Source organism: Rhopalosiphum maidis, chromosome 3 (assembly GCF_003676215.2).
Source record: "Rhopalosiphum maidis isolate BTI-1 chromosome 3, ASM367621v3, whole genome shotgun sequence".
Lineage (NCBI taxonomy): Eukaryota > Metazoa > Arthropoda > Insecta > Hemiptera > Aphididae > Rhopalosiphum > Rhopalosiphum maidis.
In genome coordinates this window covers 60,160,636-60,181,566 of record NC_040879.1, presented here as the reverse complement: position 1 = coordinate 60,181,566, position 20,931 = coordinate 60,160,636, and the positions used below count along the sequence as shown (strand labels likewise).

The following is a 20,931-nucleotide window of genomic DNA, read 5'->3' as shown; positions in this document are numbered from 1 at the left end:
TATCGTATTTCTACACTAAACCGCCATGTCTTCGTTGGCTGTATATAATTGTCGAAGACGATTTTCCAAAGAATTATATTAGTAGGATATTTTTCTGCAAATATAAAAATTATATAATTTTATTTTAAAAATACACGTCATTAATTTTACGTGCACAACATTAGCGAAAAGAAAAAATAAGTCGTTTTCAGCACCTATTGACGTTGTTGCTTACACAAATCGATGTACCTTCTAAAAGATTATTTAGGTTGTGGAAATGACTTATAGTTTTTTTTCTCTGTACGCCTACGCGAAAATACTGCTGTTCGTCTAAATATTTCCACGACGAATTGAGTGAAATGAACAAAGTATTGCTTTAACAGTATTATGTGGATGATAATGGAATAGTTCAGTAGGTACCTATAACTAATGAAAATTGGTATTACTTAGTTGTTTTGTTTGAGTTGTATTATTTGTCTGATTGCTTCACTGATTTAATAGAGTTTACAGCATGTGTTGATTGCGGTTATCCATACGAGTTATAATATAACAACGCCAAAGCATGTTTCCAGATACAAAATTATTACGAGCATCTACCTATCACTCGTATACAATATAACTTACTATAAATAACATTATCGACAATTTAATTTATTGTTTGCTTTGAATATCCGTTTTAATTTATTGATTTTGATTATTTTTTTTATGATTTCTAGAATAAATTATGTAAAAATTAATATCTAGCATGTATATATTATAATATATTTATAATATACTTATATATACCTACTAGATAACGACATCGAACGGATTACAACCATAATACTATTTAACAAATAAACAACAATGACAACTGAGCTATAATAACCCGTTTAAAATGCTAATTATATTATCATTATTTTATAATTCGCTGAGAGTTAAATGGTTATAAAATAACTTACAATAATACAATTGATTTATATAGAGTCATTATGTGATAAATTGTATTTTATCGTTATAACTTTCAATTAATGAAACTCAAAAATATGTTAGTAATAGTATTTTTATTAAATCTTACTTACTATTAATCGTTAGCATTTCACATTTCAATTAAAATGATTGTTTTAAAACTAAAAACGTTATCAGTTGATTGCACTGAGTATAATGTACTCTTTTCAACTCATCTCAAATGTTGCGAATAAAACGGGTAAAATACCTAAGCACAAAATGTCGTTTTTCAAAACACTTTTTCTCTCTCGATATTTTTGTATCTAAACATACAACGACGATAATGCCGCCTTACAGTTTTCTGAACGACGCCAAGACCACTTTATTTGATTCGTTTTAAGCCGCCTTAGGTTAGGTGTTATGCCTTATAAATAACGACAGTTCTCTCGAAATCTACAGCCTCGAGCGAGGATACCAACGACGAACGAGAAAAAAGACGCGAAATAAACAGACGTGAGTAAGAATAGGTAGTATAGTGCGCAGTAATAGTATTATAATAATAATAGTATGACAACGAATGGAACACTAGCAAACTTTTTTCGATCTAATATACTATACTGCAGTGCTAAAATAAAAAAAAAACTGTTTTTATTTCTGGAAAGATGTCATTAATGCAATGGTCTAATCAAAATTCAAAACATCTTTTTTCCACCACATATTATGATAAATTGCCAAATGAGAACTAAGGCCACGGATAATAGTTGAGCCGTTCTCTTCTTTGAATATTATATAAGCAATAAGCATGCAAAGGCGTAGTCCATTTTGCCCAAACACTCGTTTCGCCTAGACTATAGTTTAGATCAATTTAAAATTTAAGTTGGCAATAAAGTTTTATAAAATAAAATAAAATCATTCTTTTTCATATTTTTGGTATAGTCAACATAATATGTACCTAGTACGTAAATTATTTATAGTAATATTTGGGCATATTTAGCATTATCCAGATAACACCACGAGAGAGCGGCTTAAATCAAGTTCAATTTAATATGTAAAATATTTTTTTTACTATTTAAGTATGGAAAATTTAACAAGTTTGAATTTAATCCACAATATTTATAAATACGCATAATTAAAAAAAAAAACTACACTTACATCAAAAAGTTTTAATTTAGTTCAAAATATTTTTATTAATACAATAATACCTATTACCTACATATTTCAAAAATATTACTATAGGAAATATACTACATTATTTTAACTGAACCGATCAACCGATAACAAATTGATTTTAAATTACTATAAACAGGAATCGTACGAATGTAATGTTTGGGTGAAAACAGTCCTGTCCACATTCGAATGTTATGTATATTTTAGAATCCATAGATTCATCATCTACCTACTGATCGACCGGCCAACCGACTAACCGACCAACCGACTTACTATCGACTCAATCGACCACCGACTCAATATCCTATCATATTATTATAATATATCATTATAATATTATGTCTGTATCATATTATCTACATATATAACTATGTATTGTACGTATATGTGTACTATTGTTTTTGCTTCGATTTTTCTTTTGTGGCAGATTATATGTATGTTTTTTTTTTCAATGTCATTATTTATATTTTGTTTGTGTTTTTATTTACTCATTTATTTATTTTTGTTTTTGTTTTCATACGTTATAACTTAACTTCGGGGGCCTTGGTATTGTGTATGTAGCAAGAAAAGTATCGTCTACGCGTGAGAGCTTCGGATTGTGGTGATCCACCGTCGTACGCTGAGGTCGATATTGAATTAGACGTCGTTGATCGGAACAATAAACCTCCTCTGTGGGAACGGAGCGTGTACGGTCCTACACACATCAAAGAGAATGTCACAATCAGTACCATTGTGATCTCAGTCAAAGCCAGGTTTGTATTCCTGGCCTCAACCGCCTTCCCTGTTTACCGCGAGAGCTTTATTTAGACGCCCGACGGTACTCGTGTGACGTCGTGACGCCACTATAACAATTTAATGTTTGCGGCATATACCTATGTAATATCGATGATATGTTTATAGACTTATAGTACAGTACATTTTACCTACAAAAAGGTAATGAATAGGTCCCGTGTCGGCGATCCAAAAGTATTAATTTTCATCCGTTTTGGTTCTGTTATTATAAAATTATTATATAATATATGGTGTGACTATAAATGAAGATAGCATAACTGGCATTTATAAAACAATATCAATATACATAAATATATGCATATAATATATATATATAAATACATAAATATATTCAAGAGTAAACACCTTCGACTCTTGATCGAACTATATACGTATACATTTTTTATTTGTAAATTATTCGAAGAGAAAAGTGACAGGCACATATGCAATTAGAGGTGTGAATTAGGTAAATTTATGTATATTTTACAAATGTTTTTTTTAGCGGTTTAATTAATTTATCCTTGTTAAAATTGATTAATACCTCATTTCAGTTGTTTTTCAAAACATGTTCAGACGTGCCTTATCTATTATAATTTACTATTTTGGTAGTCATAAGACTACATACAGACTGCATTTATTATTATTTATTTTTACACTTTGTTAATAAATAAATGCCATATTAAACATAATGGATTAATAATACCGTTACCTATTAACATAGTTTAAAATTATTTCAAAATATATTTAATACTATAATTCTTATAATGTTATCGCATTAATGATATAAATAATTACTTAATGTTCATGTAAAAACGGTTGTAGGAATAAATTAATAGGTAGGTAAAATAAAATAAAAATAAATTACTTTAAAAATTACCAATTAGCTATATTTTACCTTTACGTAGGTACATTTTACAAGTAAATTTATCGACTATTTTATCATTAAATACTGTATCTCTAAGTGCAGTATGCACAGATCGCGTTAATATAATATTATTATAGTTCGATCTCTGAGCCGGACGATTCATTGTTATTTTTCTCACGGTTTAGTTAACAATATAATGATGACAATTATGACAAAGTAGTTACGCTTTGTCTTTTAAGACAAAAACAAAACCTTTGAGATATATATATATATATATATTTATATACATATATTTATGTGTGTCTGTGTACACAAGGTGTACATGCATTATGATTGTATTTTATGTTATTCCCCTCCCTCATGTGCGTGTGTGATTATACCGTTGCGGCGTGTGTATATATATAGCGCGAGACGTACAAGCTGGAAGCCACTGCCCAAGATAAGGGATACCCTCCTTTGTCTCGGAGTGTCGAGGTCCAGATCGACGTGGTGGACCGAGCCAACAACCCACCGGTCTGGGACCACGTCGTGTACGGGCCCATCTACATAAAAGAAAACAAGCCAGTCGGGGCAAAAGTGGTATCTATTAAAGCCAGGTCGGTCCAACAATTTCCACAGAACAAAAACTCTAGTCATTTATTAATATTATATATTAATTAATAACAATATGCTACTATACATTGTACGTCAGATTGTAATAGTATAATATGTTTAAAACTATATAATGTTGATGCACGGCACTAAAAAAAAAAAAAAAAAAATCTATAATAATCAAATATAGTGAATTTAAAGTAAACAAAACAACGATTCTGAGCGTTTTGAGCGAAATCCGAAATACCCGATTATAAAACCCTCGATGATTTCGTTTGAAATTCAGTACTAATTGTACATAGTTGTATTATTATTAAATAAAAATATCGATGAAAGCTTATATTTTCAACCAATTTAAAGTTATCTTTGCTAAAAAAAAAATAACGGTTTAAAATTAAAAATTTGCAATATATTTACTAAAAGAATAATGTATACAAATAATAATTTAGGTACATTTAACTTAATTTTTATCACCTGTTTAATAAAACTCGTATTAATATTGAATTCGTTACAAACATTAGTAAAAATATTAATTTATTAATTTTCAATACTACATGACCTCTTCTGCGTAACACAATTCGAAAACTACTGATCTAAATAATTTTGCGATTTACTAACGTGATATAAGCATGATTAAATCAGATCCGCTTCTCGTTTTATACCATACTATACCCATACCCTTAAAAAATACCAACCACTGACGTAAATTGGTCGAAAACTACCCTCGCTTCGCTCAGAATCTACAGAGTCGTAATTTTCACGTATATTACGATGTAATGTATTACTTATCTAGCAATATAAATTGTATTGCATTTTACGATTTTTTTTTTTTTCAATAATATTATTACTTTTAACCCGTTTATAGAGATATAATGTATTATTTATATAGTATATAAGTACGAAGTGTACAGAGGATAGACGCGTGTCGAATTTGTATCATATCCAAGCATATAATATTTTTTTGATTATATACAGATTGTGACCGAGATTGTTTGTAACTATAATTTTTATTATTATTTATTTTCCATTTCGCAAACCACGTTCATGATATAATATGAGCAAATACATTATACAGGGCGTTCCACAAAATACGAGTATAATGAATTGATTTTGAATGTGTATATATTTTTAATGGTGAGAGATATTCTAAAAACGAATTTAGTATGTCATGTTACAGGATTCTCATTAATATTCCATTTACCATTATACTTACCCCTCTTAAAATCGTAGATTTGATTATTATTTTTTTTTTTTGGGAGGGAGAGGGCTTAGTCAGCATTCTCTATCCATTTCTATATTCCGTACCACCACATAAATGATATTGAGATTAATCGAATTCCAGCTATACCAATTCTAGCCGGTTAGACTGTGTAAGAGCAGTGGTCGTCAACGTCCGTAGAATTGGACCCCAATTTTGACCAATTGGCTCCAAAACCATATATGACCAATAATTTGCAACTTGTATTTTTAGATTTGTAATTTCATTCATTCATCGCAATCGAGAATCTGTTTTTTTTTTGGGGAGGGGACAACGTCACATAGTCTTTGATTTTGTAACTTAATATTTTATAACTAACTTGCAAATACAAGTTGCAACACGCGAATTGAAATTTTTAACTTCATTTTATATATATATATATATAGATATTGATATTTTGGCGAGGAGAGCAGGCCTTGTAGGTGGAATGAAAACAAAGTGATAACTGTTAATAAAGTTGATTTGGACTTCTGCGCTATTTCGATGTTAAAATGTACCTACACATTTTTTGTAGAACGCTCTGTATATTACATCACGCGTGACGTTTTTGATTCTCAACGAATCTATAAACAATATTTATGTTATAGTTAGGGTATCATATTATTTTACTATTTTTAGTCATACGAAGTCCAATCTGTACATTTCGTGACACATATTTTATATAGATACTTATATTATATACCTCTGCCTGCGTTTGACTATAGGTAGTTAAATATTATTGTTTTGTCATTTCGAGATATTTGCAATCCGACCGATCATATCGATTTCCGGGTGCGTCTCTAAACGACAAAACAACGCATGCAGGTCAAGACATTTGCACGTCCGCACTAAACAATGCACGTTGTGTATGTGCGGATCTTGTCTAAACGGAATTACATTTTTTTGTTCAATTTTAGTTATATTTTTTGTTATATCTCGTTTTTCGTTAAGAATATTATTATAATTTTTAATTATTTTTTTTTATCATTCATTAAATTTTCCGCAGTTCATTCGTTGATAATAACGATTTCTAAAGTTCGAAATTGAACACGAATGATCGATTAGATTTACATATGTTTTATTATTTCTGAAAACTTATAATAGACTTCTCTCGGATCGTTAAGATGTTCAATTTTTCGATTAGGTATTCGTTTATTTTTCCGTATATCCGTTTATAAAACCGACAAATCGTCATGTTAATCTTTACATACACTCGCACACTGCAATTGCAGCATTATATATAATATATCTAACCATAATTATTATTAAATTAAACTAACAGTGTAAATGCGTATCACACAGTTTATCCTTTTTAACGTCAAAACTCGAATTCCGAGTTAATTATTACATATTTTACGACAAAATACACTAATTCACTAAGCTAGCTCACGCTTTTATTTACTTTAATAATACATTTATTCAAATTTTGATTTTTAGAATTTTTAGGTACCTATACCTACCTACTAAAATACTATATTTTCAATTAATTAATTATATGTATCTATATTGAAAATTTAATTGTTATTCAAAATTATGGATAATAGTCCATGTTAATAAACTTAATTAATATATGGGACTTTGATAATTCGACGACAATCATAGTAATTAATACAAATATTTTAGTATTTTATAATTTGTAAAAATGTTACAAATATAATAAATACTCAGTTCAATAAAATATCTATTTAATATTTTTGTGTAAAATCACATTTATAGACTATTAATGTTTGTATTACTCCTGATATGGTATAGAAAATCTAAATATTTAAAAATATTACCTTCGAGTATAATCAGAATTTAAATTAATGATTAAATGTTAAAAAGAAGGCGAGCACGCTTGGTGAATTCCCTTGTATTTTATAAATTCAATACAAAAGTATTACGAATAACCGTGGTATATCTGGCAAATAATACTATAATAATATATATATTATCGTATCGTACCAATGCACATTTAATTGGAATTACGGGAGTTGGTGTTGGAAATATCACATAATAATATGATTATTGTAGTAACAAAACACACATTTTAATGATTACCTAAAACGTTGTCGAAAGACGCCCGTTTTCCGAATCGAATTCGAAACGCGACATCCTATTACGACGATCAGACATAATTAAATAAATTAATATGTATATATATATATATGTCATTAATATATATCGAATAATGTTGTTTAAAGTTTTCGAGAAAACATTACCGCGGAATCAATGAATGTTCTTTGATATTTTTTTAGATAATACTGCGTAGGTGTATTTTTCATTTTCATTTTTATTTTTATTTATTTTGTATTTTTGTATTTTTGTATTTTGTGTACCTAATCGATTTTGACCAGTCACATTGTTTTTTGGCATGTCTGGTTGGTTTTATTATTTTTTTTTTTTCATATCGCTATATTGTTACTTATTTATATTATACATAAATAATATTGTGTTTTGTTTTGTCAGTATAAGTACTAAGTTCATTGCTTTATTGCATAATATATACGCAGAGAAGATCGGTTTTTTTTTTTTATTTTTGTCTATTGTATTTTGCTAATGTCCCATCCGTTTTTTCGTACGTCACTTTATTTTTTCGACCAATTTTGTTTTTTTACGCTCAAAATTTTTTTTTCTACGAGTGCATGTTGCATAATATATATATATATAAAAATATATATTTGTGTATATATTTTTTACAGAATAGCACTTAATATGACTTACCGTACCGTTATGAGTCCACTAATTATTATTTATTGTTATATTATGCGATTCGTATGTGACGATTTTTATTTTTATCGATATTCTAACAAATGTAGATATAGGTAATACGCGTAACACGTTTTATTTTTTAAGTGACTAAAGAGTTCAATCGCGATCCGATCGACATGATCATGTTACACGTGAAACATCAACAATTTTATACATTATGTCAATCATCATTATGACGTTATATTTTCAAACATTTTTTTTTTGTGGGATGGAAATGTTTTAACCGCGTTTTACGTTAGTGTAATATATCTAATAATATTATGTTACGTGTCACTGATAGCCAATTTTTTACAAATTGTTTTGATCATATCGTATGTTCAAAATTTCGTACATATATTAATATTACCATAGTATAATATTGTACTCATCCTATGTGTACTTCATATAATATTATGTAACTATCACAAAACGATTTCCGGTGCCGTATTAATATTATCATGTTTTTTTCGCGATCGATCGATTTTGTCTATATATCTACTAGCTAATGACGATAGTCATCGCCGCCGTCGTCATGCAGCGTATACGAATATAGGGCCGTCGTTTTGCCGAACATCGAATACGGGATCTGACGATAATATCGAAACCTCACCGCAGATCGTGTCCCACCGTTCGAATATGTTCGCTCACAGACTGATTGGAATTTCGGTGTTTTCAGCTCGGGCATCGAGGGAAATCCGACCGTGTTCTATCGGCTAATGCCGGGATCCACAGCACAGACGAACAAGTTCCATACGTTCTACTTGCAACAGAGGCAAGACAACGGTTTCACTTGGGCTGACATAAAAGTCAATCATCCGCTGGACTACGAAACGATCAAAGAATACAATTTGACTATTCGCGTGGAGGTTAGTACTTAGTCTGTATTGTTGGTACATAATGTTTACGTGTATTAATAATAAACTAATAAAAACGAGAAAAGATAAACCTTAAGTAATATACTTTGTTATGGGCACCCATTGGCATAAATAAGGATAGGGCTCCTTGTTCTCTTTTTTCAAATTTGACCTGTTTACATTTTTTTGTCATATTTGTTTTCTAAATACGCGTATCTTATATTGATAATTTCACCTGTTATACTTAAGTGGTATGATGTATTCATATTATATTATTTCCCTAGACACCTAGAACCCTTAGATAAATACACTGTAACTGAAACACGGGCCTCAGAAATCATCACCACTGCAGTGTTCTCAGTCTAAATTATGCACATTTATCAAATACTTCTAGATAAATTTTTAACAGAAATGATGACGCTCTACACTTTAAAATTTATTAACCTAACCAACCTATAATTCTTCAAAGAGTATTAATTTTATATTCTTTGAAGAATTATATTTCTTTAGACATTTAGGTAACTGTATCATTGTAGCAAATCTACTGTAATTGTGCGCCAATTTTTCTCATAAATTTATCATGCCGAAATAAATATATCATAATGTATGTTTTATAATCATTATTCAATTGCATCCGTCTCGTTTTACAGAATAACGGAGCTCAACAACTTGCGTCCGAAGCGACAGTGTACATTATGCTGGAAGACGTGAACGACGAAATACCGTTGTTTACCGAACGTGAACAAGAGACTGTCCTGGAAGGTGAGCCGATTGGCACCAAAGTAACTCAAGTCAATGCGATCGACAAAGACGGCACGTTCCCGAACAACCGGGTACGTCTTACTCTTGCTACTATTTACCCATACGATTTACTGATGACGGTGACTTAGTTGTCACGAAAAAACTTCGTGATGACTTTCTAGAAATCAAAAATTTTATCATTTAGCAGAGACAAAAACAAAATATATTTTTTTTAAAAATGAGCTTAAAAATATTTTTACGGAAGGTATAGACATTTTCGACGAGATTCGTTGAACAACAAACTTACTATTTTTGTCTACATTTTTTTTTTTTTTTGCTGTTATCTAATATTTATCTTGAGTTTTGATGCTCGTTGAGAGTTTGCATTAAATAACGTTATCATTAGAAATTTTCTCTAAAATAGATAGTAAAAATTATATTAAATTTTACCATTTAAAATTTGTGTTGTACAGCTTTTGAATAATCGTATAATTTTTCATCGAATATTATTTCAAAAATAGTTTTATTATCTAGTACCTATTTATATTTGTCAATACTTATTATTGATACTTGTAAATATTTATATTTAAAAGGAGGAGGTATACATTTTAAATCGTGATTTAAAATTTCTAATGAACTAAAAAATTTTCGCTTCCTTATACGCTTAAAAAAAATAATATGAAAATCTCTAGTATTTATGATATTTCTATGTTTACGAAAAAAAAATCACGTTAAATATTAATAATATTATATATTATACAATGTAATATTATGAATGATATCCATAAGGGAAGACTGAACTATAATATTTAATAATATTTATTATTGGCTGCAGGTATATTACTATGTGGTCGATTCACCGCGGAATGAAGGAAAGGATTATTTTGAAATAAACACAGAAACCGGTGAGGTGTTCACGAAAATAGTTTTTGACAGAGAAAAGCAAGGCGCGTACGCTCTGGAAGTTGAAGCCCGAGACGGAGCCCCATCTGCCAGGCCCAACAATGGCGAAGCTCCGAATTCAGGTATATTTTGCACTATACACGAATCTATTAAATCGTTACCACTACACCCGTAAATAATTAAACCACCTCCCTCACTCACAACCAATCTTTTCACTGACAACCACATTTCAAGCATTTGCCTCTGTGCGACGTCAAAGGGCGGGGCGATTCGCTTATAATGGACAGGGCCGGCGAGAACTTTGGTGGGCCCCGGGGCGAATCAATTTCGGGCCCTTTTACTTATATAACTTATTTTATACCTAACCTAACCGGGCCCCGGTGCTCTGGACCCTTCTACCCCACCCTCTCGCCGGCCCTCATAATAGTATACACTGATTTTATCGACATTTTTAATAGCTTTTGATATATTTCTTTTACATATTATATACACGAATATGTAATTTATGGAAAATTATTCTGTGTTAATATTACGCATTTACGCGTAAATATATAAAATAATTAACATTTAAAAAAAAAATAGTAAAAATACTTTTTTTTTAATTTAAATATTCTGTAATGACTTCAAATTATCAAAAAATAAAAAAATTAATACATTTTCAAAAACTTTAATAATATATTTCGGAAAATCAGTTATTAGTTATTACCTTTGAAAAAATGTCGTTTCTCTAGCTATAAGATGTGCGCGTCTCTAACATAATATAGGTATAGGTATTATTATCATTTAACCTAACCTATTAGTATACATTTTATATTAATGTTCTCGCAATGTGTTTTCAGTGTCTAAGTTCATACGAATTGGTATTGCTGACAAGAATGACAACCCACCGTACTTTGACAAGGCCTTATACGAGGCTGAAGTCGACGAAAACGAAGACATACAGCACACAGTTCTCACCGTGACAGCGAAGGACCACGATGAATGTTAGTATATTATTCGACTATATTATACTAATAATTATGTATTGTACTTAAATAGATGAAGAAGAAAAGTGACTAAAGAAACAATCTTATAAAAATGTTTAGGTCAAACAACGAAATTCCCCCCCACAAAAAAAATATACTAGATCCGCCACTGTTATACAAACCACCCACATATTTCCACATTTCACATAAGATTTTTTTTCGGAAAAACTATCGCTTGTCAAACAACGACTTTGTGTTTTTGAAAGAAAAATTATACGAATATTTAATAAAAACGTATAATTCTGGGTAATATCCTTTACTAACGTAGTAATTACTAATTACTTCTTCGTCTCTAGTATAATAATAATTGTATACATACCATAATAAACAATACGTGACTCAAGATCGTGTGTCATTTGGAAACGTTCGGGTGTAAAAATAAATGTTTTTCATTTTTCGTGTCGTTTGCAGCGTCCAGAATACGTTACGAGATAACAGGAGGAAATCTCGGCGGGGCGTTTGCAGTTAAAAATATGACCGGTGCCATTTATGTCGCCGGTCCGTTGGACTACGAGACGAGGAAAAGGGTAAGTCAAAATACGCATTATTGGCCGTCACCCGACGTATCGCCGATTCATTGTTTACTACCTAATGAATTAATAAACATAATATTATTATTCAATAGCCCAGTTGTAGGTATACCGATGTGAAACTGGGGAAATTGTCTTGTGGGGAGGAATATTCTCAAGAATTTCATTCATAATAATATTAATAGTATTGAGTACTTAAAAAAATGTTTTTCTACAAAATCCTTATTATTAGTAACTATTACTTTATCAGGAACATATAAATAATTCACCATTTTTTTACCTAAATACTTATCAATAACAAAAATTATAAAATTAGTTAAAATATGACTATAATTGCTGTATACTTATCATTAAAATATAAAATATTTTCTTGAGAATATTCCAGTTACCTAAAACATTCCCTGTTCACATCACTAAAGTTTCGATTAATTCCATTCAACTTTTATTTTATTTTTTTCATTTATTACTTTTATTTAACACGTTAATGACAATTACTGCTAATTTATTTAATAAAAAAAAATATCATCAAAATAATAGTTAAATATCAATACAAACACAAAAACTACACACTATATTTTTTAATCAGTTTGAAATGCAATAAACATAATAACATCATGTAGAAGAACAAGTACATCCTGTTTTTACAAAATTCACTCGTTTGCAATCAGCGCATTATGTTATGAATAAAAATTCACCACTTGGTTTTCAAGTGATGTGGGTCTGGGATATATTATAATAATGTTCAACCCATACGTTTAACAGACTCAAATTAAAACTTACTGTACCTCTTTGTTGAAATATTATAAATCATTTGAAAATAAAAATGTTTCGTGAATTCCATTTTTACTATTGTGGCACATATTTTATTCACGGTTAATAAATAATAAGTTCAAATGTTGAACAAGTCTTCCGATATGAATAGACTAAACCCATAGGCAAACCTTTTACATTATTATAATTATCTATTTCTTTTCAAAAAGTGTTGTTGTCGCCAAACCGTTTTGGCTCCCCACGATATCGCTGTAGAGCTACATTGTATTATTATTATTTATCGTGATGTTACAAACAATGATCCTCCCTACCTCTGCCCACACCTGTAGTGCTAATCTGGCGCCAAACGAACTTGTGCCCAAAAATTCTAGTCATAGGTACAGGTTTTTATCCGGTGCAACCCCGTTGGGAGTACATCACGATAATAATATAATATTGATGTTATTTTATATTATATCTCTTTATTTTCGATTTATATTTTTTGTCCACGAGATTATGATTTTTTTTCATTTTCCATCAACACCGTTTGTGGTATTTTTATTTTTTGTTTTTCTTTATTTTTGTTTTTTTTTTTTTAATACAACACTTGCGCAATCGCTATATAATCGAAAAATATCAATATTTACAATGTTTATGATCAAATATTTGACTTTCGAAAAAAACACCATGTATACAGTACGAATTACATCTATCCGCGTCGGACAACTTGAAAGAAAACCACACGATAGTCGTGATCCATGTGAAAGACGTTAACGATAATCCACCGGTGTTCGAACGGCCTACGTACAGGACACAAATCACTGAAGAGGACGATCGGAACTTGCCCAAACGCGTCTTACAGGTCCGGCGCGTTTGCCAAACGCACACGTAGTTTTTAAGGCAATTTCCCGTTGCATGCAGCATGACGTATTTCACCATGCATATAATATTATATAAGTATTATACTTATCATTTAGTTAGGTCTAGAGTGTTGCAACTCGCGAGTCGACGGCCGCTGCACTGAAATGCGCGTTTAATGACAATGATAATATATATTGTTGTACTATACATAATTTTGCACAAGCGGCATTCTAACCGTTAATAGTTTTCACTTATATATAATAATAATAATAATAAAATAATATAATAACGTATAATACATTGTTTTGTACGAGATGATTCATCGTGCATGCTCACTCTCATTCTTTCTTGTAGTGGATACATTTTTTCAAATTCTAAATATTTTAGAATATTTAAATATATACTTATAGACCTTATTTTTAAACCATATTAAACATTTTTTCACTACTGAAATAGTGTCCTGTGTGACTATAAAACTTCTGTTTTCCAAATAAAACCACCCAATAGTATATATAATTGATTAGATAATATTTTTGAACATCTTAACGAATCAAAATCAAAATTAGAACGATTAGTTTATTCGGTTATTAAAACTTTTTATATTAAGGATAATAGTGCTTAAAATTACTTTAAAAGAATTTATAATCCTAGCTGACCTGGTAATGCTTTGCTATACATAAATAAAAAGTTAAAAGTTTGATGTAAATTATTGCATTTAGTTAATATTAAATAATTACTTTTATATTATTATTATAGCTGTACCATACGATTATAACCTATACCCTACGCCTTCATCTGAAATTGAATGTAAAATAAATTCGTTATAATAGTGTTTATTTTGGACCATTGTTACAAATATTAAAAATATTGATAGATTAATTGAAATTATTATTGAAATTTTAAGCCACCATAGTCTCATATCTTCCAAATCTATTATCATCAATCGTCAATGGTTAAAAAATTTAATTTAATTTTTTAAAGTTCTCTGAAAAATTATCAATTAAATAATTTTTAGTAGATATGGGGTTCTTTTTTTAAAAATTAAACAGAAGTTTGTATCTCACAGGAACTTTTAGTAGTACAAGCAATCTCAAACATTTTAAAATATATTCTTTTAGTATCTATAATTAAAAAGTCCGAAAATCAGATTTTGAATAACTGCATTACTGAAGAAAATAAGGGGGCAAAGCATGCTTACGATGATTAGTAATCCTGTTTAGCATTATTTTATTATTTCTACGCGGCATGTTTATAATTGTATATAATTGCCGATTTATCAGTAAAAATCGATAATATTTTATAAAATATTAGCACGTGTAGTAGTGTTTATTTATTTACTTGTTCAAAAGAAATGTACGTTTAAAAACAACAGCAGTAATGGTATATAATAACATAGCAATATTGCTATTTATAAGTACAGTATAATAACTCTCCTACAATCCCCCCCCAACCAATGACGGTCAACAACCCTTTTCATCGTTTCACTCTTTTCATGCGCCCCGTGTAGTTTAATTAAATAAGAACACAGATAAGTGTATCTACATGTTTGCATGGTTGTAATGTAGTACGAATTGATATTGGCCGCTTCCGACAACTTCCAAGATAGTAAAACGACAGTGGTGATTCACATTAACGACAAAAATGACATGCCGCCAGTATTCAACTCACCGCTGTATGCCACGGAAATGGAAGAAGAACTGGTCGGAGCGTATCCACACCATTTGTTACAAGTACGTATCCGATAGATCGAACAAACAGACGGACGCCCGCCAATAATAACACCAGATTACAGTCTTGTAAAAACTACTTTTTATAACTATATACAAGTATTAAGTTACAGATACTATTTGGAAATGTATTTTAAATACACATATATATATATATATATATATACATATATATATAAATACTGAGTAAAAGAGGTATTGAGTACAAATGCAGATATTTTCAAGTATTTTAAAATTGTTTGCAAACATTGTTTTCCACCAAATAAATCAAATGAACCAAATTTTTTTTGGCATTTTCGTGATTTATATTAACTTTGTGAGCGTTTATGTACTTACTTGGTACAACTTTAAATTATTCATCTGTTTTCTTTTTAAAACTTGTTTTGTTTTATTTTCTAAATTTTCAATTGAGTAAAATCACGTATAAAAATGTATTATTTTATACCTACAATTGTTATATAATATTTTCGTTTTTTTTTTATTATTATTATTATTATTATTATTATTATTTCACATGATTAAATTGTATTAGTATTTGATTTTAAATTCAGATCATTTGAAAGGGTATTTATAATTCATATTCGAATACTTACTTAAAGAGTATTTGAATATTTTTACTCTAGTACTTTACAAGACTGCTGGTTTATCATTGAAGGGGTATATATTTACTGATTTGTTTATCGCCCGTTCGCATATAGATCTTGCTATAACCAATCGGATCCCCACAGGTAAGGATACCTATAAAGTCTTGTCGCATCCGGTTTTATCCAGCACTCGTTTATTATAATAATATAGCTGTAGATCATTGTTGCAACCCTTTTTATATTTTATACGACTTTTTTAAATATTTGTCAACTTGTTTTCTGAAAATGGCAACGGCAATCTTAATAATATATCTAATATGATATAGGTAACGGCCACTGATGGCGACAAAGATCGTCCGCAGAACATCGTTTATTTCCTCACGGGTCAGGGAATTGATCCCGACAACCCGGCCAACAGTAAATTCGACATCAATCGTACATCGGGAGAAATTTTCGTTCTCAAGGTAATGATAACGGATCAAGGCGATATTCGCCTGCTAACTACAATATATTTTATTAAAATGTCACGCTTGAAACGCGTTCACAGCCTTTAGACAGAGATCAGCCGAACGGTAGACCACAGTGGAGATTTACCGTGTTCGCGCAGGACGAAGGGGGCGAAGGATTAGTCGGATATGCTGACGTCCAAGTGAACTTAAAAGACATCAACGATAACGCGCCGGTATTCCCGCAAGGAGTGTACTGGGGAAATGTAACCGAAAACGGAACAGCCGGTAAGTATTTCTCACGATTTCATGTGAATCCATAAGCCTGGGAAAATTAAAGAATGTGTAGGTACATACATGACAAATAATGTTCTTTATTTTTGTTACATTAAGTAATCAAATTTACTCGATTTGTTCAAATAGGTATATTAGGCAGGTAAGATAGTCGATAATAAATAGTATTATTATAATATTATAGTCATCGGAATAATTTGTTTTGACGAACTTGTCGGATGCAGATAGATAATTATTATACCCAGTGACAGGTTATCGAACTATTATAAAAATCTCGACATCCAACTTTGAAAAATTCGAACAAATCAAAATTCGTGGGTAATTAATAATCGAATTGAATATTTTTTGGAATTCGAACATCTCGAATAGTTCTAGAAAAATCAAGTTTAATATCCATAATACAGTATATAATTAATCCATATATAATTTATATTCTGTAAAAATACAAAATTTAAATAACCGTACACTAGTATACTATATTTTTTCCGTTTAGTTCTTATAAGTTTGTTTATATTATTTTATAACCGAATAGTCATCCGTTTAAAGTTCAAAAATTAGAAAAAATCGACTAAAAAGCGGACTAATTTCAAGATAAAGAATTTGAACTCGAGTTAGGGTTTGTGAAATTAAAGTTCAATCAATTAAAAATTATTATATTATAACAACACTCATTATTTCAAAAAGTATTAATGTTTTTGAAAATATTTTTTTACATAATTTCAAATTGTTAAAAAAACAACGTTTTTATTAAAAATTATATTTTTAAATATTTTTTATCATTTTAATTTTTTTACTTTTTTGAATGACAACAAGATTTTCAATTTCATATTCCAAAGCAAAATAATTTTTTGAGTATTTTGATACATAAAAATTGAGTTTAGGGCGAGTAGTTTATGAGTTATACGTATTTAAAGTTTAGTTGCGCGGAGTGGAGTGGTATGGGGTTACCCCGCAAAATATTTATCCACTATTCCGCTTGTCTAAACTTTAAATAAGTATAACTCATAAACTACTCACCCTAAATTCGAATTTTATGTATCAAAATACTTAGAAAATTATTCTGCTTTAGAATATGAAATTAAAACACTATGTTGTCATTCAAAAAAGTAAAAAGTAAAAAAATTATAAGGAAAAAGATATTTAAAAATATGAATTTTTAATAAAAACGTTGTTTTTTAACAACTTGAAACTATGTAAAAAAATATTTTCAAAAACATTAATATTTTTTGAAATAATGAGTGTTGTTTGATAAAAAAATCATCCTGTATATAATTACTAAGTATTACCTAATTATGATTAAAATTAAAATAATACGGGAAAAATTGATAAAAACATAAAAAAAGTTAATTATTTTTTTTAAAAATGATCTTTAGGTAATGGATAGGTACAAAATGTAGTGTATTCATTATACTACTCATATTTTACTTATAATATTATGGTATATCATTATCACTATTACTACCATTGAAACATTGAAAATTGACATTACAACGTATATCACAATAATTGTGTGTGTTCGGGATTGCGTTTTTAGGAATGGTGGTGATGACAATGACGGCGGTGGATTACGACGACCCAGCCGAAGGCACTAACGCTAAATTGATATATTCGATCGAGAAAAACGTGATAGAAGAAGAAACTGGTACTCCGATATTCGAAATCGAATCCGATACAGGTGTCATAAAGACAGCTGTATGCTGTTTGGATCGAGAACGCACTCCAGACTATTCTATCCAAGTTGTTGCCATGGACGGTGGAGGCCTAAAAGGTTAGGCAAACTATATATATTATTATGCAAGGCAGGGTATTAATGAGTTAAAAAGTTTATTTAATTTTAACTTTTTTAAATTATGTTTAGTTACTCTTAGGTTTCCGTTTATTTAACTATTAACTTATCTTAATTGTTTTTTAATTAACGTGAAATAAACGAATTAAGTTTTGATTTTAAGAAGTTATTTTTATTTATTTTGTTTTCAATTTTATTTTATTACATTTCAATCGATGTGTTTATATGTCAAAAAATATTTTGAATAATGTTTGGTGGGAACTATTTTTTTTCTCATGAAAAACTTAAACGAAGTACTATAATATATAAATACTTTATGCATACTATATAATTTTGAATAAATAAAAAATATAAAGTAGGACAACGCTATTATAGGCAAAAAAACTTTTATTACTTTACTAAAAAATGGCATATTAACTTTTTCTTATTAAAGAATATTCATTTAATTGAGTTAAAAAAACTCATAGGCTTGACTAGCTTTAAATTAATATACATAATATGTGAAAATTTAACGTCCCGAATTAGCGTCACGTGTCCTCCGAAAAACTTTCGACTGTTAATTTTCTATACAACAATTGTTTTGGCACAGGTACGGGCACCGCTTCCATTCGTGTGAAGGATATCAACGACATGCCACCGCAGTTCACGAAAGAAGAGTGGCTCACTGAAGTCGACGAGACCGACGGATTTAATTTCCCGGAAACTCCCATATTGACCGTGACGGTACACGATGAAGACGAGACCAACAAGTTCCAATACAAAGTGAGGCCACGTCGTAATAATATTTGTGTAGAACCAATCATTTTTTTATCGCATTTTAATATCTGCTCATTTTTTTCACGTTTTAGGTGATAGAAAACAGCGGTTACGGAGCGGATAAATTCACCATGGTACGAAACAATGACGGCACCGGATCGCTTAAAATCGTTCAACCATTGGATTATGAGGACCAACTACAGAGTAACGGATTCCGTTTCAGAATCCAAGTCAATGACAAGGTAATAATAACGTGGTTAAACGTGGTCAACAGGTCGTGTGCCTCTTGACATGTTTGTTACAACCAAATGTTTACTATAAAAATATAAAGATAAATATTGATTGTACAATTGAAATAATATATCGTTTTCGATTTTTTGACATCACATATTATATACAAATAAATAATTTATTATTGTTGAATTTATACTTACGAAATTTAATATATCTAACTTTTTTCGTAAAGTGATTTTTCAAAAATACTATACATATTATGCACAGTCAAAATGTTTCTTGTCTATATTATTATATAATTCACGGATGGTTTGTAATTTTTTCCAGGGCGAAGACAACGATCACGATAAATATCACGTTGCTTACTCGTGGGTTGTCGTCAAATTGCGCGATATCAATGACAACAAGCCACAGTTCGAACGACCCAACATCGAAGTGTCGGTGTACGAAAACGTGGAAGTTGGCAAGAGCTTGGAAACGTTTAAAGCCACTGATCCGGATCAAGGAGGCAAGAGCAAAGTGTCGTACGCTATTGACCGTGTATCCGACCGCCGCCGTCAATTCCGCATCAGTCAAGAAGGAACTGTTTCCATTCAACGGCAACTGGACAGGGAAGAAACTCCTAGACATCAGGTACGTAGCTCTAACTATTATACAGATACTTATATAATAATAACGTCAGGAAATTTATATTTCACGTTTAATTTATAGCGCCTATAATTTATTCGTAAATTGCTATAAACAATTTTAAAAAGTAATATGGAAGATACAAATTTTAAAATATAGCATTACATAGATAGGGTTCAAGGTTATAACTAATGTGTAATTGTTATTGTATAATTTTAAAAATCAATGCAATACCAGAACAAAATGCATGAATAAAAACCAAAAAAAAGTATTGCAGTATACCACAAGTCCAAAATAAAGTTTAAAATACTTTACTTAAATTGTTAATAATTTTTAAAGTATGTAGTAACTTATTTAATAATCCGAATATTAGATTTTTTAATAATATTTTATGACTACATAAATATAATTTATTTTATTAGTACCTTAGCTTAGTATATAACATTATATAATTATTTCTCTTGTCTAGTATAGGAATTGTTTTTTAAAAGTTTTAATTCTATAATAATTAATTTGAGTTTTATTTTTAGTTATATTTATTACTTG

At 29.7% G+C, this 20,931-nt stretch overlaps 1 protein-coding gene across 6 annotated transcripts in view; it reads left to right on the top strand.

Moving 5' to 3' along the window:
- The window catches only part of LOC113556877 (neural-cadherin), a 129,049-nt gene that overhangs the window by 93,431 nt on the left and 14,687 nt on the right, over positions 1–20,931 (top strand). For 4 of the 6 annotated variants that reach the window (XM_026962088.1, XM_026962083.1, XM_026962084.1 and 1 more), the window contains 13 exons: positions 4,115–4,305; positions 8,944–9,133; positions 9,772–9,954; positions 10,698–10,887; positions 11,605–11,748; positions 12,202–12,317; positions 13,768–13,932; positions 16,569–16,706; positions 16,790–16,976; positions 18,517–18,750; positions 19,358–19,530; positions 19,617–19,766; positions 20,086–20,391. In XM_026962088.1, the coding sequence (XP_026817889.1) occupies positions 4,115–4,305; positions 8,944–9,133; positions 9,772–9,954; positions 10,698–10,887; positions 11,605–11,748; positions 12,202–12,317; positions 13,768–13,932; positions 16,569–16,706; positions 16,790–16,976; positions 18,517–18,750; positions 19,358–19,530; positions 19,617–19,766; positions 20,086–20,391 (2,367 nt within the window). Of the gene's footprint in view, positions 1–2,634; positions 2,826–4,114; positions 4,306–8,943; positions 9,134–9,771; positions 9,955–10,697; positions 10,888–11,604; positions 11,749–12,201; positions 12,318–13,767; positions 13,933–15,496; positions 15,662–16,568; positions 16,707–16,789; positions 16,977–18,516; positions 18,751–19,357; positions 19,531–19,616; positions 19,767–20,085; positions 20,392–20,931 lie in introns of all 6 variants that reach the window. The other 2 variants (XM_026962087.1, XM_026962086.1) reach the window with 2 other exon arrangements.